General features: G+C 42.0%; 2 protein-coding genes across 4 annotated transcripts; both read right to left on the bottom strand.

Moving 5' to 3' along the window:
• Positions 1–82: 82 nt before the first annotated feature.
• On the bottom strand, positions 83–8,954 carry syvn1 (synovial apoptosis inhibitor 1, synoviolin). The gene is made up of 16 exons (XM_034229200.1): positions 8,759–8,954; positions 6,933–7,084; positions 6,425–6,517; positions 6,149–6,301; positions 6,025–6,073; positions 5,611–5,714; positions 4,754–4,880; positions 4,545–4,644; positions 4,298–4,363; positions 3,804–3,920; positions 3,440–3,597; positions 2,658–2,804; positions 2,337–2,480; positions 1,644–1,827; positions 1,424–1,557; positions 83–1,040 (listed from the first exon to the last, which is right to left on the bottom strand). The coding sequence occupies exons 2-16, from the start codon at positions 7,062–7,064 to the stop codon at positions 835–837; spliced, it is 1,914 nt and encodes a 637-aa protein (XP_034085091.1). The 5' UTR covers positions 7,065–7,084; positions 8,759–8,954; the 3' UTR covers positions 83–834.
• An 815-nt stretch (positions 8,955–9,769) lies between these two features.
• smad5 (SMAD family member 5) lies at positions 9,770–25,980 on the bottom strand. Of its 3 annotated transcripts, none has more exons than XM_034229190.1 (8): positions 25,713–25,980; positions 25,010–25,335; positions 21,312–22,191; positions 19,569–19,856; positions 16,009–16,116; positions 15,113–15,334; positions 13,455–13,711; positions 9,770–10,827 (listed from the first exon to the last, which is right to left on the bottom strand). In XM_034229190.1, exons 3-8 carry the CDS (start codon positions 21,712–21,714, stop codon positions 10,684–10,686), a joined length of 1,422 nt encoding a protein of 473 aa, XP_034085081.1. In that variant the 5' UTR covers positions 21,715–22,191; positions 25,010–25,335; positions 25,713–25,980; the 3' UTR covers positions 9,770–10,683. The 3 variants fall into 3 exon arrangements, with proteins under 3 accessions (XP_034085081.1, XP_034085080.1, XP_034085083.1); XM_034229189.1 differs by having other exon boundaries at positions 25,198–25,335; XM_034229192.1 differs by lacking the exon at positions 25,010–25,335 and having other exon boundaries at positions 25,713–25,966.
• Positions 25,981–26,953: the final 973 nt, after the last annotated feature.

The following is a 26,953-nucleotide window of genomic DNA, read 5'->3' as shown; positions in this document are numbered from 1 at the left end:
CCTCATACTGCAGCACCTCAAGTCTTATTTGGCTTTTCTGAAAGGAAAATTAAAAGAAGCTTTGTACATACGAATGATAAGATTACATTTTACAGCCCAATCTTTAATTCAAAGGCAACATTTAAGCTCAAAGTGCTCACAGTCTACGAGCTTCACTTCAACACATTCCACCTCTGCGGCATCCCTCTGTGAACACACACTCCCACATACGTGCCGCGCCTCTTCAGTCAAACAGTTTATTCTGCATTATGTACAGATCATCCTATTAAAACTCTTTATACAGTATGTACACATTCAAATAAATCAGTATGTTACAGCGACCGCAGCGGCAACAGAAGAGGGATGATGATGTTAAAATGAAAAAAATGAAAAGTGAAGCCAAAGCAGTTTGAACTACTTCCCCTTTGATTTGAATTCACTGGATCTGGATCCAGGTGTAACATGTCGATGAATGGGAATTAAGAAAAAGAAAAATCAAAGTGCAGGCGAGGACCTCACCGACAGTTAAACTACCAAACACAAATCCGAACACCGTCTCTCTCACATTGACCAAATAAAGGTTTGAAATTCCTCTCCCGCCTGATTAAACTCTCAAACATTTGCAGTGTTATTGCAGTGGTCATTCTAGGTTTCCTTAAAAAGGTGGTGCTATTGCTTTTCCGACGCAGAAACACTCCAGAAAGGCGACACCGATCATCGCGTCCTGAGTCCGGGTCGACACAGTTCCAAAACCTGAGCCTGTGGGAGGTCGCGAGGAAGAAAGGACCGCGGCGGCAGCGATGGATCAGAGTTCCTGTCGGTCCACGGCGAAATGTCCGAGTCAGAGCGTGGGGATCAGTTGTCCGGAGGCGGAGAGGAGGACGGCGACGACGTCTCCAGCTTACGGAGTCGGCGGCGCCTCAGCTCTGACGCGTTGGGCTCTGCGTCCTCCTCTCCATCCCCCCCCGCCACTCCATCCTCCGTCTCCTCTTTTGTGTCCATGTCCGAGGCGATGGATGTAGAGTCGGCCGCCTGAGAAGAAGCTGCTTCCACCTGCTCAGCTACAAAAAAAGAGGGGAAAAAAACATATTTAAAGGTCACCTATTATGCAAAATCCACTTTCTCATGTCTTTTCTACATCAACACGTGTCCCCTCTGTGTAAAGAGATTCTGAACGTTTCAGGACAAAAGATTGGCTCACTTTTTGTCGTGATCTATTAAATAAAAACCTGTCTGAAAATCAGCTGATCAGATTTGAGCAACTTTATGATGTCATGTTTTTTTGGCTTGTGTAACCATTAGCCAATAACCAACCAAGGTAACCCCCCCCCCCTTATCACCTGAATCTCCTCCTGGACCACCTGTGTTCTTTTTAACCAAATATCTCTCAGAGGGGAGATATTTGGTGGTCGTTCTGGTTGGTGGGAAAGGTCAGTGTACTTACAGCTGCTGGAGTCCTTCTCCTGGCTGTCTGTGCTGGTGCTGGCTGCGGGGGGTTCAGCGGAAGCAGCGGGGGGTTCAGCGGAAGCAGAGGGGGGGGTGGTGTTTGTCCCGCTGGCTTCTGCAGCCCGGGGAGGACTGCGGGGAACAGAGACAGAAATATGCTGAGTCGGTCAACTGAAAACTGCAAATTGAAATCCCACATGAAGGGGGGGGGGGGTTACCTGAGTGTGGCCACGGTGCTGAGGTAGTGGTGGATGTTGAGCATGGCGGCGTCCAGCAGCGTGTGGATGTTCTGCAGACACTGCAGCCGAGCCTCCAGACCCTGACGACCATCTGCCTCCAGCTGCCTCAGCTCCTCCTCTGACAGCTGGGACAGGGAGGGGGGAGGGGGGGGCATCGAAGACACTGCAGGAGGGGGGAGGAGGAGAGGAGAATGCATGTTTTTGAGTAAAAAAAGTCATTGTAGGACGTGTGCTTTAAGCACCACTCATGAGCATGTGTCACCATTATGTGACATGGATTAATAATCAAGATAATGATCATTACAAGCAGCACTAGCACAATGCTTTCACTGTTTCTTGTATTTATTTCACTTTAGAACTACATTTGCAGAAGCTCAGACTACTTTCAGTTTTCCAAAATCTATTGAAAACAATAAAAACTCCCTTCAGTGAGAGGCCTCCACTCTTGATCACTTTGAAAAGACTTTTGAAGGTTAAACAAAAATGTAGCTAATGACTTTCACACAGTGTGACGGGATAGTACGTTGCTATGGTAACGCTCAGCACTTCCTTAAACAAAGGCTTTACAAAGAAGTAAGACAAAAATATCATCCGCATGACTAATTTGCATTCTTATCACACGACACGGAGTGTATTTATTTCAGTCTAACAGTGCTGAGTGTGTGTTCTTACCGAAGGGGGGAGGTGGAGGCATGGGCATCCACGGTGCAGAGGGGAAGGGGGGCGGGGGGAAGGAGAAGGGGAAGCCTGGGATGGCTGATCCTGGAGCAGCTGCACCTGCCGCGGCGTCTGCAGTCGACGAACCGGCCGCGCTCCCTGAAGACACAAACACAACATTTTGATTTAGATGACAAACCATAAAAAACATTATTATGTTTACCTTGTTTTTTTTATTACTGCACATATTTGTATTCAATTCTATTTTTAGCAATACAACCATATTCAATGTAAATACTGCTATTTTTTTACTATATGTTTGTGAGTGATCCTTACCGGCTGCCTGTGTGGCCTCTGTGCTGCTCTGAGGAGCGTTGGTGTTCCCGGGGGCTGCGGCGGCTGCAGCAGGGGGATGCACCGCAGGGAAGGGACCCCAGAAGGGGAAGACGCCGGGGGGGAAGCCAGGTAACATGCCTGGGGCCACTGGAGACGAAACGGGGACAAAAGAGATCCTTAACAACCCTGTTTTTGTTTGTTTTAATTATTAACTTTGCAAAGTCCGGGAAACGCTACATGTTAATTAAGTTAACTTAAGCCACTATGTGTGAATACAAATGCAGGATAGTCAACATTTTTTACAAACATTTACTGCCTATTCTTAGCCCGGGGTATCCCTTAGCTTGACGCTAATTCCATTTCTTCTTTAGGCCGTTTAACTTTTAGGCCGAAGTCGGGTAAGCCCACTTGGAATGTGTGTAGTGGGAAAGCCCTTAGTGACTCATATCAATGGAAAAGGTTTTTAGAATGTGTTAGAGGGAAGAGGTACTCTTAGGTATTGGAATGTGCAGAATAGAGTGGTGCAGTGATGATGTATTTCTGTAGGCCGACCTGGACGTAAAAAGGCATCGAACCAAAAAGTAAAAAAAAGGTTGATTTCAGACGGGGAGAGTGTTAAAATGCTAACTTATCTCCAGGTTTAGGACTCATCCCTGCACCACTCTATTGCAGAAGTTGTTTTTAAAGACTGCCTTAGTCTTAAGCAGCCACATGACGTGCGTGCCACTCTGCCAATTATTTGGGCGTAGCTAGGCGTCATGTGTTCATGATGTGACTCTTACCATTGGGGGGCGGGGCTGCGGGGGCGTTGGCGGGGGCTGCAGGAGCAGGGGGCGGAGCCTGGGCGGGGGCTGGAGTCTGATTGTTAGTGGTTGCACGCAGGACGTCCATACGACAGGTCGGGCAGGTCTGCTGTCTCTGGAACCAGGAGCGGAGGCAGCTGTGGGGGACGACAACAAATAAACATTTAAACACAATGTGAAAGCTGAGCTTCTTGTTTTAGGTAATGTTTATCTGTTAGCCGACTACAGTATAAATACAGGAACTGTGAGTGTCAACAGTAACTGTAGATGCTGACTGTCTCACATCTGCGTTTACGGCCTAAGATATTTCTCCCCGAGTCAGATGGTCGACCACGGGACTCACCTGGAGTGGAAAATGTGATTACAAGGCAGTTTCTTGGCTCCAGTGACCATTTCCTCCCGGCAGATGATGCAGACGTTGTCAGAGGCCAGCAGGTCTTCAGGAGTAGCATCAGGGTATCTGAACAGGAAACAGTGAGAAGGGAAATTAACAGCAGAGAAAGAATATTATAGAAAAACATTTAAAAATAAATAAATATATGTTTTGTTGTTGTTGCAACTCTCCAAAGGCTGTGTAAAAAAAAGAAATGAAGCTTTGTATTCTCTGAAACCATAAAAAGGACATTTACATTATTGTGTCAATGTAAATTGCCCCTCTGTGGGAAGAATAAAGGTATTCTGATTATTTGTATTGCTTTTATTCTTATTTACCTATAGTTCATTTTGTCTTGTTATTGTTTGCCTCCTGTTATATCTTCTTCTGAGTATCCTGCTTTATCTTTGTAAAACAACTTTTAAAAAAGGAGCTTTCTAAAAATAACGATTTGTATTACTCACAGTGTATTCATGTTGCGGATGGCTCTCCGAGACATTATAGCGTCTGTTACAGCTTTCTTGAACTGCCTGAGAGAAGAGAGAAAACAAAACCAAAACATGGCTTACACATGCATTCTAAATATATAAAGTGACTAAAAATCATAATGTATGAAATATCATCATGGAGATTTGGATATGGCCAAACTTCTATTCATTTGAAGAATATTTAAAGCTGTGAGAGAACTCAATGAGGCGTCACTCTGCTCACCTCATAGCCAGATACATGGGCCGGATGGCAAACAGAGGGAAGGTGTGGACCTTGATCATGATGGTCATGAAGGCGATGTACAGCAGCACTTTGATGAAACCTGGAATACAAATCATCAACTATAATGTCAGTATGGCTGTCACCACCTTGGTCTTGATTCACACACACTGTGCTTAAAAGAACACTTCAAAGCTCCGCTGGCTGTGTACCTGTGAAGAGCTCGGTGTAGAGCATGTAGACGGCCTTGTTGTCCCAGGGGTTCTCACTCTGCAGGTCCACGGTGTGCAGGAGGTACTTAATGAAGGTGGTCAGCACCATGGTCATCAGGATGGCGTACTGAGGAGAGTTAGTGGGAGGGGTTATGTGTGTGGGGATGAAGAACTTAGTACGTAAAGGATAAAAGTATGAGGTTGTGGTGAAGCATTGTGGGGTGTTATTATCATCATGTCTCAACGTGACATCTGCTTTTAAACTTTTTTATATTGTTGGGTATTTGTTGGATAAAAGTGGCAAAAGTGTTTTTTCTTAACTTATGATTGTGGAGTAATTGTTGATTAGTCAATGTAATGACTAGAAATATATATTTATCATAACTCTTTTTAGTTTGGTTCCTATAAGACTTCATAATTCTGTCTGTCACCGGGTTGAATCTCCAGCAAAAAAATGAAGTCTCAATTAACGGGACAAAGTAATTACGGCGACCTTTGGTAAAACATGAAGAGGATAGCTCTTTTGTTTCCCCTGGTAGCGGTCAGTAGCTTTCAACATTTACCAAAGATTATTACTGTAAGTTATTTGCAGTTACTGTCTCCAGTAATGGATACGGCGGATGGGGCATCAACCGAGGAAACCATGAAAAGATGATGTGGTGTGTCCCATCCAGTGTTGGCAACTCTTTTCTAAACAAAGTAACTAGCACTATCTCCAAAGACGGAAAGTCAGCAGGCGATAGCATATGCTCATTAGCACATTGCAAAATGAGTGGCAGTGATGTATTGCCTGTTTAAATGACCAAATATGTCTTTAACAGCAACAACACAAAACTCAGCTTCAAAGTATGACCAACCTCAAATCCAAAGACGAGCTGGACTGAGGCTCCTCTGGTGATGATGCTGTGGCAGGCGTGGTTAACAAACAGGAAGTCCAGGATAGCCAGCAGTCCCATGAGAGCTGCAGGAGATAAACAACATGGAATAAAACTTCTACACATCCAAAGAAATGCCTATGAGTTATTTTTTCAGCAGTGTTTAGAATGTTGTTTTTGATATTTAAATTGCTGTGCGTTGATGTGTCCATTAATCTGCGGAGCACCTGGCCTCATGTGCTAGCAGCAATGATTTGCATACAGTTTCATTTAGCTTAAAGAAGTGTTTCATAAGTCGAGTCAATCAAACAAATGAGGTGAGGACAGAAGTCAGAGATTAAACACAGAGCAGGGCGGGTAGAAGGATTTCTGACGTGGCTGATAATGATAACTTACATAACACTCGGAAGTGAAAAATCCAGGATATGTTCGGACTCCGTTCCATCTGAAAGAAGGATTATTACATGTCACTGTAAGAAATTAAGCCATATTGTATTTTATTAAAGATAAAGTCACTCACAAAGTCCACCCTGTCCTCAGCCAGCCAGTGGAAGCACTTGAGGAAGAGCAGGAGGGTGAAGAGGGCGACGAAGCGCGGGGAGAAGTCGTCCCTGAACACGGTGAAGGCCAGGCACGTCTCGGTCACGGCGTACCAGGAGCGCTCGATGAGATGCTGGTGATGGAGCGGAAATAATGCACATTAACAAAGAGGCGGTTTACATACAGTGTTGTCTGCTGGGACAATGTATTGCATAATCAACTGTAACGATTATGAGTCATATTGAACACACTTTACCTCCATTTCCGCAGCCCTTAGCTGTCCGAAGAAGACCTTCCTCATGAACTTTCCCAGCAGAAACACCAACACAAAGGCCTGGATGTACAACACCTGGAACCAGAAACAAAAGTGGAACAGAAAGATGAGTCATTACAAAGTCGCTGTGAGGGATTTGGAGGAACTATTGTCATTTTTCAATGTTATTAATAAGGGAGGCACCGCTGCATTGGCCATACATCAGCAACCAGCAAATAAGGTGACATGCAACAACCAAATACTGTTGGTAAAGGATGTGTGTGCTATCATTTTTCTTAAATAACGAAAGACAAAATTAGAAAACTGTGTGTCTTCATATGCCGGGGGACGGGGGAAATTAAAACAAATACATTGGTATCAGCCAAGTTATAAATCTAACCATCGATATTGGTATTGGCTGAGTAATTTTCATTATGCGCATCCCTAGTTAAGATATTTGAATATTCCAAACGTCACTCAGGGTTTGACTTCACATTAGCGCTGCTCTTACCGCCATGCTGGGGCTGCTCTTGGTGAGGTAGACCACGGTCGGGTAGAACTGGTTTTTGAGGAGGTAAGCGTGTGCCACCACGGCCCCGGTCAGAGCCAGGCTGGTGGCGGTCACCAAGGCTGCTCGCACCATTTTGGATTCGGCTACAGATACTGTGGAGGGGAAACAGAGCGAGGGAGAAGAGGTTGATGCAAGTGAAGCTGACTGATGTAGCAGAACAGCATGCAAATCATTTCTCAGGCAGTACAGCTAAATGATTTCATTCTCTGCCAATATATATAGCCTTTTAATCTTTCATAATGATCTCCTTTGTAAACTATGTTATCATTCAAATGTAAGGACACCGTCATGCGTGTACCCCCTCTCTCTCTGGTTAAAAACATCCCAACAGCAAACCTTTAAAGAGGTTAAAACAATCAATAATGTATGATTGTGATATTGGGTTAATGAGGCAATAAGATGCAGCCGCACTGAAGAGTGTCTGTTTGCTGTGACGCGACGTACAATGCCTTTGTTTTCCTCACAATTGTGTGCAGACAACAAACACTTGAACTGTAAAATACATGTTCAGGGTTATTATTATCTGTTCAGCAGCTAAACAGCTTATGATTTGATTTGGCTTATGATTCCAATTACCAGCTATTTAATCAGGAAGACAATCTTCTGTGCCAATACTGCTCATAATAATGATTACAACCATTTACAACATCCTATAACTCTGATAATGAAGCGTAGTCTATGTTTAGATCGTTTGTTATATCTCAGATGACACAGATGACTGCTCATGTGGAAATCTCAGAAATGCAAAGTAGCATTTTCAAAACTGAAGTGATAGGCTCCAGTGGAAGCAGTTTCATTCAAAAAGGATGATGTGTTTATTACTGATTGGGTTACACTTTTTTCAGGAAGATCCAAGAACAATGTGAAGTATTTACCCAGGGGTTGGACATGAATCACACCTACTACACATGGTCAAATTACATTAAGCATTTAGGGCTGCTTGGGTAAGATCTAGCGAGTAAACACACTAACTATAAGTATTTGTTAACAAATCCGTATATCAAATAATTCCTTACAAAATGAGCAATCTGATTAACACATTTTATTTATTAATAAGACATTAAGGTATATCTTTTACTTTGTAGAATATTATGTTCCCACTTTTGTTAAAACACCTGTTTTATGAAAAGCTACAAACTGATATAGCATTATTTTACAATAAATCTACAGTCATAGCTCGAGTGTAAGGTGGTGCTTTGTACATATGTGTTATCAGGCCGCACAGCATTACTAAATACCATACGTGTTCAAAATCAAAACATTGATGCTTGATTTCTGTTTGCTCCTGTACTAAGCAGTGCACTTTGTTAGCATTGTGTACACACTCCCACTGTTGCAGGTATTGCATTCGTCCTTCATATGCTACATTCCTCATGTTGCATGCAACACAAAAAAACAATATGACTCTTATTTCTGTGTATATGAAAGTAGCTAAACCTAACAGGAACCATCCCAGAGAATAAATAGCTCTTTTAGCTAACTTAGCTCGCTAACGTTTAAGCTAACATTTTAAATTGAAGCCTAAAACACCTCCAACCTTGTAACCGCTTTTGCAAGATAAAATACACATTTACTTTAGCTAATGAGCTATGTATATGCTTCTCAGAAAGCTGAATGTATACCCATTTGTTGGAGTAATGTTACTTTGCCCCAGAGACCTCCTAGTTAACTGCCAAAGATAGGTAATTATGATAGTTAGCTAGGGTTAGCTAACGTAAGCTAGCTAGCAGGTAACGTTACAGCTGTCAGTACTCTGCGGGACTCACCGACTCGATGTCTGCGGAAGACTTGCTTCTTTGTTAATTTGAAAAAGTCTCCTTGCCTGCTAAAATCTCTGTATTGTTAGCTCCTACTCCATTTCGATCTTTTCACGGTAGCCCCTCTATAATATGTATTATCCTCGCCCCTGTTCGTCTGGCTACGTGTTTATCTTTGGCTTGCTCCTTAGGAGCCACATCACATCCGGCTGCTGAGGTAATATGACGCAAGAGCAATTTCACACTGCACCTTTCCGTCAGTTACTCGGTTTAGGAGCATTTAGGAAGAGAATATTTGCCTTAGATATTAATTTCACGTGTCATTTATATTAAATCACGCATTTTCTTAGATGTATTTGAAGATGTATATGTGTATTGTATTTGGTATAGTTGAGGGACCTGTCTTTTAGGAGATTTACGGTAGAAAACCAACGTGGACCAATAGGAAGTTGTCAGGTTACATGCCGGTTTCATGTATGCTGCCATAATGTGGGAATACTGCACACACAGGACGTTAGGACTTATACAATAGGCAAATATAGGCCCAAATCAGTCTACAAATGTGGCTGAAGGATGCTTTATATCCCTTTATTCAAAAAGTCTTGCTCTAAGAACTCTTTGATTTAAGAAAAATATCAACGGGAAGCAAGATTTGCTAAACGTGTCTCTGAATTTTATATCCGCTGGTTTCTGCTTTCCACCATAAAGTGTTTTTCATCAATAATGTAAATCAAAGGATGTTTCCCAAGGGCCAAGGTTATTCATTAAACCTAGAAGGTTGTGTTTTATTCATTTTGATCTGTAAATGTAAAGTGTCTTTGAGTACCATGATATTCTCTATAAAAGGGCACCTGGACTTGCTTCAGATTCTTGAAAGTATTTAAAGACTTCAATTGATATAGCATAGCTAACCCTAAATGTGGCTTTCTGATTCTATAATTGGATTCACTTATTTTCCTTTTCCATCTTTCCAAGTATTACTAAAAGTATAAAAGAACAGACCGAGATAAAATACACAAATCATTGTTACCAAATAACCTGTTTATTTCATTGAGACAATGAATTCAATTATCAACATAATGCCTTGGTACCCACGCCAATAATATGCCTCCACAAAATCCATGAGTGCACAATATTGTTAATACGGTGAGTATATAAAATACGGTCACTCTTACTTGAACTCGAGAGTACAAACAAAAATCTAACTTGATGTCCATTGTCTGAATATATCATAAATGACAACTTCTATAGCGATAGATGTAACATTCACAATGTTGTTAGCTTATGGCGTGTTAACTTGTTCAGTGATTGATTTCCCATATCGAAAACTATCAGGTCGGCATACTTGTCAAAAATGGTGGTAGCTCAGTGTTCATGTCTAGCAGTAGAGACTATAAAAAAAAGCACTTGTTATATCTGAGCCTAATGGTAAACATTATCGTGTCTATATATCTTCAAATTGTAAATATCGGAGACGACGATGTAAGAAAAGTTTTCGGCAAAATTCCAATTTGTTTGTCGGACATAAGGCAGAGTAGTGACACAGTTCTGCTACATTAAAAACTACACATACACAGAAATAAAAACGTTTAAGAAAACAATAAAAACTTGCAAAAAATGAACATTTGACAGATTCAAGCTTGACAATGGAGCCCTGGATTCTTGCAGGTGTTGTAGCATTGTCAAGCAGCAGTGTGTCCATGTCGTTACTGCTCTTTATTCCTCTTTCTCCACTCGTAAATCTGTATCAACAATTCATTCCGGCTGTTTGCTGTTGTCGAATCTCCAGCCAAAGTTCAATATCCCTTCCCAAAGTTAAGTGTAAACAGTTCAGCCATTAAGACCACCTTCAATTATAAATCACTAAGGGGGAGAAAAGAAAAGTAAAACAAGAAAAGTAGAAAGGATTCTCCCGAGCTCCCACAAGTCCATCATTAGGACACGGAGGAGATGGGGTTGAGAGGCGAGCCCATCTGTGTGAGCACCTTGTCCAGCCACTGGAGGGGCCCGTGCAGGTGCACCTCGATCCAGCAGGGGGTGCTGGTGACATCCTGACGGTGATACTCGGCCCCCCAGCCCTGAGGGGAGGCAGAGGAAATTAAAGAAAGGGTTAATATTAAGTAATATTCAAGCTCTTTCAAGGCGCATAGACCAAGAATGACTGGACTTCATTACATTCAATTGTTACAATTAATTTAAATGGCAAAAATTCTTTCTTAACAATATCCATAAGCAGTTTTGCCTCTTAAATGTCAGAAATTTGAAAAAAAAGTCTTTCAATTTGTTCTGGAAGAAATCAGGGAAAAAAAATAAAATCATTAAAGGTCACATGTCATGGCCATTTCCACTGATCATAATTCGATTGTTGAGGTCTACTAGAATAGATTTATACTGTGCAATTTTCCAAACTCACATTGGTTTCGCATACAGCATCTCTGTAAAGTGTGACCTGCTCTATCGAAATCAGTCGCATTGACCCGAAGACACATTTTGAGTTGTATACACTGTTGGAAAGAGGATATTCCTAGCTTTCTAATGATATCAGGATTGTTTTTGTACTCCAAATATTAAGTGAAATATGTCACATTATATAATGACTGTCACCGAGTCATCATTTTGAGAAAAAGGCCTCTAAAGTTTTCTCTTCTCTGGAATCCATCGATCTGATTGATTATTAGCGGAGCAAATGATAAAAATACTACGGAGGGAAGATATTTTCGTTTGGATTACTGGTCTGGGGGAAGCTCGCGAGTGTGTGTGTATACGTGTGTGTGTGTGTATACGTGTGTGTGTTTGTGTAATTTTGCGTTTGTGTGTATCGTGTTTGTTTCCCGGGGAAAACCCTCAGGAGAAACACCGGCTGTTGTTATGCCTGCTGTGACGTTAAGTTACTCAGTTCTCCGCTTGTAATTATGCCGAAGCTTCAAAGTTGTATTTATCATCTGAATTTGCCGAAACAAGTTTAATATTCTGAAAGCCAAGACTTTGTTTAATTGAAATCAGATGAAAACAAACTGTAACGGACCCTGCCGTGTTATCTATGATTACTATACTCTTACATTCATAATTTCAGCGGAGGGAGGGGGAGCGACGCTGCTGGAAGAGCAGATTGCGAATGAGAGGTGGCTGTCTTCGTCCCTTTACAAGCTTCAAACATGTATTTATCGTGTGATTTTGGAAATAAAAGTTTCATATTCTGAAAGCCAATACTTTGTTTATTTAAAATCAAACAAAACACCCGAACCCCGAAAAAATAGTTTTTTACGCAAATCCACGTTTATTTTGAAATGAGCCGTTGCGACTTCCGACTGATTTCGATAGAGCGGGTCACAAGTATGTGTATTCAGCAGTATTCACTCTCTCCACTAAACGGCTCATTGCAGCTCTTGCCCCCCCCCCCTCCCTGTGAGCCCAGTGTGCTCCGATTGGTCGGGTCAGTCGGGACGTTGTGAATCGCGCTGAGCTCCGTGGAGGTGTGATTTCCTTGTTTAGCGATACACAGCGAAACACAGCCAAACTCAACCTGAGCACACACAAAGTCACAGCCGAAGTAAAAACAATAAGTGTGGCTTGATATTGAGTAAGACAAAGGTTGATAAACGCTGTGAGAATGGGTCTGCAGAGAGAATGGGTCTGCAGAGAGAATGGGTCTGCAGAGAGAATGGGTCTGCAGAGAGAATGGCTCTGCAGAGAGAATGGGTCTGCAGAGAGAATGGGTCTGCAGAGAGAATGGCTCTGCAGAGAGAATGGGTCTGCAGAGAGAATGGGTCTGCAGAGAGAATTTCGCTGCGATCCCAACTGTCTGTTATCAGCCTGCAGCCAGGGAGGAGAGATCAGCAGAGCTGCCTGCACTGAGTGTGTGAGGAAGTCCGTGGATTGGTCAATTTGGACCAATCAGCGGGGGCTTAACGTAACGGCTCCGCGGACGTAACGTAACAGCTCCACGGATTGGTCCATTTCGTTCCGGGGACGACATGACATCATGATGTACCAGGAAGAATCAAATGGACAGTGACGTATCTCCAACGAGGCGTTTTGGACAGGTATTTTTTATTTTAGAGTTTTACTCCCTACATGGTGTACTTTGAGGGTTTTGACTCTGCACACCGTTTACATGCAGAAAAAGCTTCATAACACACAAGGGGACGGGTAATAACCGGAAAAGCATAACATGTGACCTGTAAAGAAAGCTTGAATGAAAACATTTTTTAAATGTTTTCATTAAAAAATGTATTACTACAACTAATTGATTCATCTTGGCAGTGCTCAACGCAATTGCAAAAACATTGACATTGACATAATTCTTTTAATACCTGCAACAATCAAACTGTTTTACCTAGTTCACATTATCAGCTGTTCATATTCACTTTGATTTGGTGATAGAAGGCAGGAGACAAAACTATTCAGCAGGACTGTTTCAATTCAAATTAAAAAAAACATACTTACGTTTATATAAGAAATACTAAATTATGATAACAATCTACTAAGGAGTCAAATTCTAGCCTATTTCTTACAATTTAAACACAATGGTTAAAATAAGGCATTTTCCAAAATGTGGAAACATTGAGTGAAGCTCTTTAACAACAGTGCCACCGATAATCATGATGTTTGTCGCAACATGATATTTGATGTTTGTGAGGAAGTTTGCTATAAAAAAACCTGTGACATGTTTAGCTGTGCCTCCCTGAGTTTCTGAGGGTCTCACCTTGACGAAGCTCATCCTAATGGTACACATCTTGGTTAGCTCGTAGACGGCCTCGAAGCCGTGGTTGACCGACTGGGCCAGCAGCTGAGCGAACTCCTGGTTGTTGAAGATCTTGAGGCTGCATCCGCTGGGGATCTTGCAGACGGTGGTGGGGTGGAAGCCGTGGTGGTAGTTACAGTTACGGCTCTGGACAAAGATGCTGGTGTCGCTGAGGCACTCTGCGTACACTTCCCCGCCCACGTAGTACAGGTGAACCCCTGGACAACAGAGACAGACATAAGAGGGGTCAGGATATTCACTCAGTTTCTCTTCTGTTGAACCAGAACCCAGTTTGTGTTGGGGGGAAAGACACCCTCTTCACATTTAAGATTAGGCTTATTAACTTTCCTTTTTGATAAAGCTTATAGGGCTGGTTCAAGGTAAGCCTGAGCAAGCCCCTAGTCCTGTCGGGGGACCCTTACCCATCACCACTTTTCTCCTACTTCTCATTCTCTTGAGCTGTATGCATTCTTGTCTCAATCATTTTTTTTCAGCTGCACCTTAACATTTTTGACATCCTTCTGAATATTTTCATATACTTTAAATTAGGGATGCACGATAATTATCGGCCCGATATTAGGAATTACGACGTCATCCCGATAAACACGATACCAGTATTAATAGCCCCGATAATATACAATATATTTTTTGGGTAAAAAAAAAGAAAAAAATAATGCGGTGTGGGTGGATTGGGATGAGGGGCGCTTGTTTTTCACTCGGCTCCTCCCGTTTTGCCAGTACTGTGGTATTAGTGGTTTAGGAAGAGGGGAGTTCTTCACAAATCCAGCGCTCCCTAACTCATGCCTGGCTGTGACGTAAATGGTGTGCGGCCGTGAAGCCAGGACAGTAAACAAACATGTCGTCGGTGGTATGGGCGTTGGAGCTATGTGCAACTCAAGGCTCGAACCGGAGCTGCCTGGACGCTGCAATCATGTTGCGCACTATCCGTGCTGAGTGTGCTGACTTTTCGTACAATGTCCCACTGTCTGGCTTCCTGCATAAAGTCAAGTGCTCGGCGCAGTTGTGGCGAAATGTCGCTCCTCTGTTTTCATTTAAACAGCTCCATATATCCGTTAGCGCAGCTAGCTAGCACCAGATGCTAACAACAACAATGCACGTAAGGTCTCTCTCTCGCTCGCTCGGGCCACACATACACACACCCTCCCGGTCCTCCAGATGGCCAGTCGGTGCCTGCCGGTGAGCGTGGAAGTGTGGTCTGCCACAAGCGGGCGGCAGGAGCGGGGCTGTCAGCATCAGCTTGTAGATGGTATTTTAAACTCGATGCGCTCTGAAACTACGGGGCGGCCGAGGAAAAAAAATACACATGCGTTAATCGCGTTAAAATAATTAGTGGCGTACATTTTTTTTTATTATCGGTATCGGTCTTAAGAAGGAGGAAGTTATCGGTATCGGTTTCAAAAAACCAATATCGTGCATCCCTACTTTAAATGTTATAATTGTTGTCACTTGAATTGTTTATGTTGTCATTTTATTATCTTTTTTAATCCATAGAACAACATCTCTAGCACGTGCTTTTGTTAGATCAGGCTATTTAAATGAAATGTGATCTAATGAACACCTGATCAACTGGCTCCGTAGCCGTTAGTCGATATTCGTACCTTTGCCGATGTGCCTGCGGGTGTTCTCGATGGTGGAGTTGCGGTTGACGTTGGACAGCAGTCCGAGGCAGAAGCGGTTCTTGTTGTTTGAAGGGTCAGTGAAGCCGTCCACCAGCACGCTGGTTGACGAGGCGTGATATGCCTCACCCACTCGATTGTTGAGTTCGTAGTAGACGATAGAGCACCAGTGGCTCGGCTCCTCGTACTCCACCGGCTGCACGTCTGGGACAGGTGAGATAAGAACAGGAGAGTCAAAAAGTTGGCTGAGGACATCGTCACACAGATATCTACTAGAAGGTATTAGACATGAGATTTATATCTTACAGAGAAAAAGTAATAGATAGAGGATGAATTCTGGCAGCGTGGGACTTTGAACTGTCACTATGGGTCTATTATTATTATTATTACCACCAGCTCCTACCTTAAGACACACTAAAGCTCATCAAGACTATTTGAACAGGATCCATTCATGAACAACAGATTAGCGTAGTACACAGCAACTATTGTTACCGGAAGTATATCATTCAGTGCAAAATAACTATTTAATTAGAGATGATGAAATCCGCAAATTATATTTGTACAAAATTGGAAATTGTATTGTCAATGTTGCAGTTGCACTGTGACCTGAATGCTTTTGCAGAAGAATAGGACAGTTCAAAACAAAAGGCTGGCTTCATTTTTACAGGAATGCATCATCATGAATAGTGTCTGGATCTCAGATGCACTAACAAATATGCTGAGACCAAGGGGAACATTTTTACAGCGCAGTCAAGTCGTGCCTTCAGTAAGTGGTCTTTGACTTCCATAAACCTTCAAAATGTACTTCCTGGTTGGTATTTCACCCGCAGTAATATTATCACTGTAGTGCCATTATCTCATAATGCGTTTGTCCTTACCTCCTCTGGGCATGGTAGGGGCCACCAGGGGGCTGCTCGTCTCCATGGACTGGCTCTCCTGGCCCAGCTGCTCATCGGGGGGCATGTAGGCGGGGGGTGGGGTGTCAGCTGAGACATTAAGAGACCAGTTAGCAAGGATGAGACCAGTTGTTGCAGCTGGCACACACACTCACACACTCAGAAACACACATTTCCCCAGACTTGGACAATCATCACAGGATATGGTGTCACATTTCACATATCCCTCACTTGTTAGGCCACATGCTAACCCATTCCCAACAGAGATGCAACACGAGCTTCCAGAGCCAATATTCCGGCCCAAAGGAAATAACAATACAGTAAACCTCCACTTAGATTACAAGTGGGAAATGTCACTGATTTAGATGCTTAATACCCATCAGGGGATTTAAGGCGAGACACTACATGTGAATAGGGTCATTATTTTTACTTAAAGATATCAGCTAGACATCTGTCCAGTTAATTACTTACATTAAGACAATTGTTTTTTGTATTCAAAAGTGTTATGAAACAGCATGTTTAAATATGCAAATGAGCCATAACCTCATTAAATATGCGCACATTTTAATACATTTCAGGAACACAAATCTGAACTTTGGATAAAGCCAGGTTCAAAATTCTTATTTCATTTTGTAGTCATATTAGAATCTAAAGGTTTTACAGAAGGGATTTTGGATATCTCTTTTTATCACTCCATAAATCAGAAAATACTGTCAACAGCCCTAAAATATCAATTTTTTCGCCATGTTTCTAGGTATACAATGTTATATAATTCAGGCTATGAATGATATATAAACAAACCCTTCTGTAAAAACCTTCAGAATATTGATAGGAATAAAACTGGAAGGTTTGGTGTATGTAAGTCAGGGGTGGGGAACCTTTTTCCTCTCAAGGGCCATTTCAATTTTTTCAACATCCTCCGAGGGCCGTACAAATTATTGACCTCTGCTTAAAAATACTAAAATCACAGCCCATTCATTTCACCTTTCTTTCATGCTGTGCAAAGAAAGAGCAACCTCTCAATCCAGATATCTGGCCATGACTCGCGCATGCACGTGCACGGTGTGGCATGACCACCACAACAGAAAGATATGGACACAAGATGTGTGCAAAAGTATTTAGTTTCCTATCCATGTGAACATGATTTAAGTGGGGGGGGGGGGCTAACTTCCTCTAGGGGGGGCCCGGGGGGATGCTCCCCCGGGAAGATTTGTTTTTAAATGTTGAAGTTAAAAGCATCAATCTGGCGCACTTTGAGAGCAACATTAAGAGATCTATGGAAACATCTCTCAACACCCATATGGAACAGAACTGGAAGCAGATTTTATTTTTGGATATTTTACAAATCACTCCCCTTTCAAACTGTATTCTTGTTTATTAATAACAACTTTTTTTACTGTCATATGGTATTTTATACCTATTTTTCCTTTATTCTCTTATTTTTTTATAACTATAATGATCATATAAAGATGTGCCTTTACCTCACTGGTTGTGAGGTAAATGTTTAAAGTGGGGTCAATATGTGGAGATTATCCTCTTGAACAAAACGTGTAAGAATTAAAAGCTATTTTTTTTTTACAATATTTCAAAAATCGAATTGGCTTTTTGTTGAGGTAGCCCTTGAAATGCTAACTTCCGTGTCGGCCTACAAAAATACTATAGTCAAAAAGTATTACTCCAATCAATCAAGACTACTGAACATGACCGAGAGGAGTGTCTCAGTGACGTGATATTTCTTCATGCTAGACGTGTCTGTTCTGTCTCCGGTCAGTGACATGAAACAGAGGAGGCCTGCTCCGCTGAGTTAGCGCCTTGACAGCAGCCATCAGCCCTGGCTCTGCTGAACAATGCTTAGCTGGCATTTCCTTTGTTCTCATGCAGGGGTTCAGCTTTATTCGGATTAATACAATTACTTGACCCGGTAAAACTTTTTCGCCTACTGATAAAGTTATCATGCATGGGTTTAAACTAGGGCTGTATCAAAATGTTTGAGGCTTCATTCATTCACATTTTTAAATCATTGGAAGGTTGCAAAGCTTTCTTTCCATGTCTTTTTATACAGTTCAAAGCTGGTATGTCTGCAGAGTTGCAGATATTTCACTCATGCGATTAACACTGGTATATGGTTTGTAGTATTCCAGGAGTGACTGCATAGGATTGTTTTCATTACAAAATAAACTCCAAGCAAAATAACTCCAAAGTTAAGATGTATTGATTGATCTAATAACATTTTCAGAATGCAGATGATATTATTTAACCAAAATTCATATTAGTTGTCATTGAGCCATTCAAAAACAACTCTCACTGGGATCAGAAAAACGGTATGTCTCCTGGTTGCAACACAAAGAGAAGCACACACTGAGTTATATTATAAAACACAAACAAGTGACCTTCTCAATCAGTGCGATTCATCGCTTCATTTCAAGTGAGGATTAAAAGGGACATCCTAAAATAAGACCGCAGAAATTCAAAGCGTCACTAGAAAAACCAGAAAAGTGACAATAGGCGCATTCACACCGCAGTACTTTTCCCACAAAGGTTCATGAGAACTCTTTAGTTCTCATGAACTAAGTACAGATCTCGTTCACACAGGAATAAATCCCTGGGGGAGGATTAGGCAAATGAAGCCGCTGACGTCACTTCTTCTTCTTCTGCTTTGGGTTTACTGGCAGGCCGCAAACCACTTCACGGCGTATACTGCCGCCCAAAGTCCCCGGCCGGAAGTCCCCGGAGTTGCGGAAGGCTTCAGTAGAAGCTGCTGGGACTCCCAGCAGCTTCTACTGAAGCCTTCCGAGTAAATCACCAGAACGCTGACACCTCCTCATCTCCACCGCTCCCATGTTTTATTTTGTGTTGCCATAAGTTAGTCTCTCTGCGTTTCTGCGCTGGGCTAATGCTAATAATGCTAATGCTAGGATAATAAAATGGCGGCTTCACAACACTTTTTGGGAGTTTTACGGGGCGTGGTTTGTAATCCTTCCAGCCAATCAGAAATATAGCTCTTTTCTCACAAGAGAGCCGCACGAAAGTCCCTGCTCTCTAGCAGCTCTCTGCTCTCTAGCAGGGACTTTCGTGGGGGTAAAAAGGTTCTCATGAACTAATTTTAGTACCGGCTCTTTTTGGTGTGAACGCGACAAAAGAGTTCTCATGAACTAAGTTCTCATGAACCTTTGTGGGAAAAGTACTGCGGTGTGAATGCGCCTAATGGGTAAAGCCCTTTTTACAGCTATTTGTAATTACAAATGGAATTGTCTGACATTGTAGTACACAATGAAGATGATACTTCAATGTACTGCATTGTATTTAGAAAATGAAATGCATATCAAAAATGATTTTTATCTGGTTTTCTGATCCGATTCGATTGTGACCAACACTGTCATTTTCCCCTTCACATTAAACAACTTCAAAACATTGAAATAAAACCAGAGACTCTTGTTTTTCACAGTTCTGGAGGGACACTTGGCAGCAACTATCCAGAAAAACAACACAATAGTTTGGCCCCTCACCCAGGGCCAGGTACATAGAGAGTGTGTGTGTCGTACCTGGGAGCTGGAATGGACTGGAGGGCCCCGAGCTGGCCGGAGAGTTTGGATAAGTACCGCTGCTGGCTGGGGACGAGGGATACGGAGAGTTGGGCGAGATGGGAAAAGAACCACCTCCACCTCCTCCCCCCACACCTCCGCCCCCGCTGTGGGGCTGCTGGAAGGACTCTGGAAAGGTGGCGTTCAGGGGCATGTGCGGCTCGTTGTGGGTGAGGTTACGGAACTGTACCAGCAGGCTGTGCTGCGGGTTGAACTCGCTGTGCCGCGGTACCAGGACCGGAGGGAGCACTGATGGGGGAACAGAGGAGGGGGGGGGGGACGGACATGAGTTTGGCGTAAGAAATTAATGAAGCCCAAAGACAGAGGAACAAGGTATCTTATTATTATTTACACTTCTTTCTTTTTTATGAAAAACGTAAATGTAACCTCTGCAATAATTCAACCGCACAATATTAACACTTTAAATACTTGAGTATAGCACAGTAATATCAAGCAATATCTGTTTTGTTTTTTTAAATCATTCATATATTTTGTAATACCTAAACACCTCTGTATTTATTGTGATAGACATTTTACATATTTATTGTTTTTTATATTTTGTTGCACCACTGTACATATCGTACAAATAAATGTTAGATATTGTAACTTCTTATTTTTAAACAAATATGCTAATTTTATATTGGACATTTTCTTAAACTTCTTATGTTTATATAAATGTACTTTATATATATATTTATTTTTTTGTAGGCTTATATACATATATTTATTCTATTTTTGAATACAACTCCTGTTTATACATTTTTTATTAAATGTTTCATATTTATGCATTATCATATTTTATTCTAAAATGGAACAACCGTCTGTCACAAAACACAATTTCCCCCCAGATAAATAACGTTTTCTGATTGAATCTCAACCCCTGTTTTGAAGCCGTTACACATAAATTACAAAACATGACCAAACAGCAACAACTCTGAATTCTTCAAAAGCCACTTTAGACCTTGGTAAAGATACAACAGAGGTCATCCACATTTATTTCCATTCTCGACTTCATGCAGCGGATAGAGTGCTTCTTGATTATCATCTCCTAAGTGACTTTAAACGTCACGACTCCAAGGCTGGCCCTCCAAAAGCTACCCAATGAGCTTTGCTTTTCAGCCTCTCCTGACTGACATGTGATCCATATCATCGGACTGGTCAATACAGAGCTGGCAGTCCCAGAGCAGTGTAATGTCAGAGCCGCTGTCCCCTCAGGGTCACCCGGCCGTTAGTGTGTGTGAGGCAGTGTGTGACTGGAGGACCGGGAGAGAAGGAGGAAGAGAAGGGCTAGTGATGAGAAAGTGCTGGAAGTTTAGTCTGAGTGCTTTATGCATTTAGTGATCCACTCTCCGATGCCACACCCCATCTGGAGTGCCTGAGGCATATCATCTAATAAGATCCTAAAAGAGCTAGTGATATTGATTTTCTGTGAAATGTACGGGGGGCGGGTGGAACGGCCCGTGTGATGACAGCCTCCTGACCTCTGTGGATTTGTTTACCGGCTACACAGTTTGCTCAGAGATATAACTCGGGGATGTGCACAGCTCTACGCTGGCCTAATCTGTCACATACGTTACGTCTAATATGTTTGGAAATGGAAATGGCTGAAATATTGAATACACTTTTTGTGTTAAACATTAGTGTCCAGCACAAGACAAGTTGATATCTGTAGTCTACCATCAGTAGTAAAGTATGAGTACATACCAGGACTCTCCACTCTCTTGTAGTGGTACGGGTTGATGCAGACCTCCTTCTGCTTGGAGCCAAACGGGTACTCGCACACCTCCAGGGGCTTAAGCTCGTGGTGCGACTGCAGGTCGGGCCAGCGCCACACTCGGCAGTAGATAACGTGCGGCAGGCCTTTCCTGTGGGACACCTGCAGGCGGCCGTCCAGCGATCTGGGAATGGTGACGCACTTGCTGGTCTGCCCGGGACAGCTCAGAGCCTTCTCCAGGTCCTCCATGGCGCCCTTCTTCTTTTTCAGCTTTTTCACCAGCGCGTCCACCGCCTTCTCTGCCCATTTCTCCTCCTCGTCGCCCTGCTTCCAGCCGAGCAGGCGTTTGACAGCTGGGCTCGTGAAGGAGAAGAGACTGGACATGGAGGTCATGCTGGATGATGCAGTGTAGGTAGAAAAAAGGGGGAGGACCAATGGGGAGTCTAGGAATCCCCTGTTGATGTTCTCCGATTAGCGTTTGTAGCCTAAAACGTGTTTAACAAGAGAAACCACTTCAGTGTGTGTGACAGGCCAGCAGAGATGAGGGGTGGGGTAGGGGAGGGGAGAGGAGGCTGTAGCCTTGTCTGACCAAGGACAGGAAGCAGGGGAGGGAGGGGAGTCAGCAAGCAGGACGCAGCTGCTGCTGCTCAGGAAGGGCCCTGCAGCAAGCGGTCCGAAGTTGGGTCACCACCACTGATGGGAGGGGGGGGGGGGTGCAGCCTGCAGGGGCTCAGATCAGGACCTCTGTCCAACTGAAGCAGGTCTCACCGGTGCAAGACGACAGGCTGAGAAATAAGGAACACGCTGCTTCTTAACAACAACTGCTCCTCTTCAGTCCCGATCGACTCCTCCAACCGGTCCACAAGCGTTCTGCAAAAGAGAGAAGAGACACATGTAAAGCTTGGCCACTCACTCAATTATTTGCCATTACATCAACACTGTAGATAAACAAGCCCATTTTCCTGACTTTTGTAAATATATAAATCACAATACCATTTCTTTCTTTTTTTAAATCCAACTATGAATGAAGTCTGAACCTCAGCGGAACACGTGACCAGTAGGGTGATCAAAAAGCACGCAGTCCCCTTTGGATCCGACACATCATTTCCATGAAGACTCAGATAAATGCGTCATCCCAAATCCCAGCAGGACTGATAGGTGTTAAGTGTTGCATATATGAAGAGACAGTCTCACAGCTAAACAAATGGCCCCCATCAGCATGTAAATGCTGGTAAGTATGCTCACCATACAGCACGTAATATCATGAAAGATTACAATCAGAATCCATCACTCATCAGCATACACAGATTTGTTTTATGCTTTTATGCTGCTGTATTGCCTTGTCGATTCAATTGTGTTCCGTTTTTGTTTTAGCTGTTTTAACTTTGAAATGCACTGTCAGGCGACCTTGGGTGCCCTGAAAGGCGCCTCGAAATAAAACGTATGATTATTATTGTAACCACGTTTAAGAGCCAGTTAAACAATGCTTAAAGTGGGCTAATATATTTGTTTAGTATAGATCCACATTCTTCAATATCTTGAATCATATCTCAACTCCAATATCAACTAGAATCAAACCATTTGTTATTTGTTCAACTTTTGCAAACGCTTAGTACTCAGACATTACAAATTCAAAAGGTGTTAGAAACAAATAAATCCCCTTTCTTGTTCTATAGCTTAATATCATTATTACAGCATGATCGTTATCTCTTCTATCCATTTCTACATTGCAGAAGCACATGTGAAAGAATGAACGACGAGTGAATAATAACCTTACAAATTAATGTAGTATTGCTTTAGGATGATTGCCACAAGTTAACACCAACTGATGTCGGGACATGAAATGTTTCAAACCATCTTCCTGACTGCGCTAAATGAAATGCTGTGACATCTGACACTCCTGTCCATATCATGCAGCACAGGCAGCAGACAATCAAACACATGCAGCAGCTGTTTGGGGGCTTGTGAAAATGGCCTTAGTCAAAAAGGATGTGACCACAAAGGGCTGCTTCCTCCCTCAGCCCATCTCTGCCCGATCCCTCCCTTCCAGCACACAGCTGTCCGACACCACTGCACCCACTTCCACTGCTCATTGTTCCACAGGCACATGAAAGTGGAGGGAAACCTCCTAAAGACTCATGTTGGCACAAATAATGACCAGTCTGTACGCTTTGCAGACATTCATCAGATAAGGTTCCAGCAGCTGTTTCCACATATCCTGATCAGTCAGAGATCTGTATGCAGTCAGGCCTCTTTTAGATCATCAGCAGTGATTCATCAGTTCATTGTATAAGGGTGAGCAATGCCAAATCATAGATTTCAACATAGGAACGTGTCCTATCTTCCCCAAACGAGCAGGAACATATTGTTTGGCGAACAGGTCATAGATCTTACATTTAGATTTGCATCTAAATGACTAATCCTTCAGATAGAGCTTTTACAAACTGATCATCACACTGATAGCTCTTTGTGTGTCCGCCATCAATGACATCAAAAGGCTGAACATGAAATCCATCTTGAATGAACACACTTTCACATTTTGAAAGAGAATTGGGGGGGGGGGGGGGGGGGGGGGGGGGGACTGTAACTCAGGGTTTACAGGTGAAAGATGGTTTATGATTATTATCTTCAGAATAACTGAGAATATGGGTTATATAAATGTGTATCTAAGAAAAGATACCTACATAGAGGCAATTGTTTTCCTACTATCTTTCCTACTTTTGTCGCTGCTTTTAATTGAACTATTCATATCTTAGACTGCACTGTAACTTTTATCCATGTACTTTTTCTTTTAATGTTTATTTTATTAGCTTTTCTTTTTAATGACTGATTTTAAATGCCATTTTCTTAATCTCTTTCATTTTTTGTAAAGCACTTTGAATTGCCTTGTGTTGGAAAGTGCTATATAAATAAACTTGCCTTGCCTTACTATCGATGGCCAATGTTCATATATATTTTAACAGATGGCATCTTCTACTCTCAGCAGAAGATAACATGCTTTGAAACCATTTTAGAAAACCATGTGATATCATTTATACTGAAGAATCAATACTCATCTGAAGCACTTTCCAAAAGCCAGAACTACTCCATAAAAAGTGAAAAAAACAAGTGGTAAACAACAACATCTCTGTTAAAAATGGCCTGCGTATGAAGCTGTTCATCACAGTCTTTTCCCATTTAAGTTCAAGTAACGCTTTCATTCTCGCCTACAGGACATGTAACATTGGGAAGAATGTCCCACACAATCATAACTGTGTGTGTGAGATCTGCCTGAAATGCTTGACATGTATGAAGTACAGGACACAGACAATATGGAAGAACGACCCGGTGAGTAGTAAGCACCCCCCACCCAGAGAAAGGGAGAAAGAGATTCAGAAACATCTAGCGTTACACAAATCCCCAAACAGCAGTACAAATAGCTTTTAGTGCTGCTCTGATTTAAAATGTAGCACAAAAATAAGCACAGTCATAACATAATACATTATTCCAGTGCTGTTAGCTTACCCTGGTATGTAGCAAGCTAATGTAAGTAATTTGCTAACTAGCTTAGCTAACAGTACACAACTTGTTTAGCTTACATTTACAGTCAGACACCTCTAATAACAACTGACAACTTTAACCATCTAGTTTACCACTTTAGGACGCTGTTTCCTCTTTAAAACAAGACTTTTGGAGCCATAGTTTTTACCTCGTAACGGTTAGCCGAAGTTACTTCACCCTTCCTCCTCTTCCTCCATTCCAGAAACTTTTTGAACTCCTCACAACTGAGGCTAATGCTAAGCTAACTGTTAGCCCAGCCCTCCTCTGCCCAGCGTATCCTGCTGATGCAGCTCACTGGAGTTCACTTTTAATGAGACAATTCGCTTAGTAACATACCTCTCAACAGAACCCCATGAGAGCCATGGCAAAGCGTTTTCGTGTCACGTTAAGAGTGCAGTTGCTACTCGCTTAAATATTTCCTCTCGTTTTCCAGCGTTTCTTCTCTCCGTCTCCCCGTGCCATGTCCTCCAGATCCTGGACACAAGTAGAATGGTGAGGCGGAGTGCATATCACTCCGCTTTACTGATAAACTAGGGCTCGCTTTAGCGTTACAGCTGAGGAGATTTCGGTTCCAAATTCTATCAAACAAACCACCATACTATAAACCATAACTTATATATAATATTGGTTTCCAAAATGAGTTAGGTTAACGGCTAACTGTTCGTAACACGCTTTCATTGCAGAGATTTTGTGAATGTTACGAGTGAACAAACTTGTTCCGCCTTTGACAGATAATTATGGTCATAAGCGTCCAATATAATACCAGCAGCACACCCTAAAACTTCAACACAATTACGTGTTTAAAAGAAAAATACGTTAATGATGTTACAGTGTAAAGTTGTAGTTCTTACAGTGGTCGTGCTGCGGCTCTGGGACGTTTCACAAGTTGCTGGCTCCACTCAGTCTGGAGCACTGCGGTTTGTTGTGTATTGTTGTCCTTTGTAGTCACTTGTTCCAACCTTTTACTGTCCTCGCGCCATAGACTAATATAACTTTATTTAAAAATAATAATAATCCCCATTGCACACTAATATATTTGGACGAGCCTCTACTCTCTCTGCAGGATAATGTTGGGAGTGCGGATTCCTCATTCAGTCTTCAGGTGAAAATGAAAGGCGATGTACGTGTTCAACCACTAGTGGGCGACCTACACCAGGATCTGGGTTGTTAAAGGTGTATTTCATAGACTTTATGAAGGTATTTTACCAAAACAGACTTCCGTTCAATTTACACAACTTTAGCAGTGGTGTAAAAAGTGTTGAGATTCTTTACTTGAGTAAAAGTACTAATAACACACTGTAAAAATACTCAAGTTAATTGAAGTTAAAGTACTGAAACCATATTTTAAAGCAAAAGCAGTACATCTTCACATTTAAGAAGAACAAAACACTTCTTGGCAAAATTGCTGCCAATTAATTTTCTGTTAACCCACTCATGCTTTTAGTTACTTAAATAAAATGTTGGATGGTTTCATCTGGATACCAAATAATCAAATTGTTTAAGTTTCTGTCAAATGAATGCAGTGGAGTAAAAAGTACAACATTTTCTTCCAAAATGTAGTAGGGTAAAAGTATCAAATGAAAATACTCAGGTAAAGTACAAGTTCCTCAAATGTGTACTTAAGTGTTAATAATAATAATTCATTAGATTTATTTTTGCGATTTTCGCGCTTTTACATTACAAGTGACACATACATGATATCAGACATGTAATACATCAATACTAAGAACCTTACTTGAGTAAATGTACTTAGTTCATTTCCACCACTGCGTTTAAACCACCTATTGTTTTCTGCTTTGACAATCTTAGTTGCCATTTAAATTGATTTTAAAGGTATATTATTGCCACAAGTTTTATTTAAAAAAAAAACGTATTACCAGAAGCAATATAGTTTGTGAAATATAAACCACCCATAAAATACTGTCATCCAATAATGTATGTTTACTGTAACAGTCAACATTTTCTACTTGCCCATCCATGCAATTTACAAACCTGTCAAACCTGGAAACTAAATTGAGTTTTATTCTGATAATGCCTCCCTTGCCTTCTGAAATGTTCATCATCCAAATACAATATTGAAGACTGTTATTGC

The sequence above is a fragment of the Gymnodraco acuticeps genome, unplaced genomic scaffold (assembly GCF_902827175.1).
Source record: "Gymnodraco acuticeps unplaced genomic scaffold, fGymAcu1.1, whole genome shotgun sequence".
NCBI classification, from domain to species: domain Eukaryota; kingdom Metazoa; phylum Chordata; class Actinopteri; order Perciformes; family Bathydraconidae; genus Gymnodraco; species Gymnodraco acuticeps.
The sequence above is the reverse complement of the archived record's forward strand: the minus strand, read 5'-3'. Positions and strand labels throughout refer to the sequence as shown.

What these genes read in the sequence shown, in the direction of transcription:
- smad5 (XM_034229190.1), bottom strand. Translation starts at nt 21,714, where the DNA reads ATGACCTCCATGTCCAGTCTCTTCTCCTTCACGAGCCCAGCTGTCAAA. An exon ending in CAAGAGAGTGGAGAGTCCTG is followed by an intron (nt 19,857 to 21,311) that starts GTATGTACTCAT and finishes TTCCCCCATCAG; the next exon opens with TGCTCCCTCCGGTCCTGGTA. An exon ending in CCGCAGGCACATCGGCAAAG is followed by an intron (nt 13,712 to 15,112) that starts GTACGAATATCG and finishes TCTGTTGTCCAG; the next exon opens with GGGTTCACCTGTACTACGTG.
- syvn1 (XM_034229200.1), bottom strand. Translation starts at nt 7,064, where the DNA reads ATGGTGCGAGCAGCCTTGGTGACCGCCACCAGCCTGGCTCTGACCGGG. An exon ending in TTTTCACTTCCGAGTGTTAT is followed by an intron (nt 5,715 to 6,024) that starts GTAAGTTATCAT and finishes TATCTCCTGCAG; the next exon opens with CTCTCATGGGACTGCTGGCT. An exon ending in GCCTCCACCTCCCCCCTTCG is followed by an intron (nt 1,828 to 2,336) that starts GTAAGAACACAC and finishes CCCCTCCTGCAG; the next exon opens with TGTCTTCGATGCCCCCCCCT.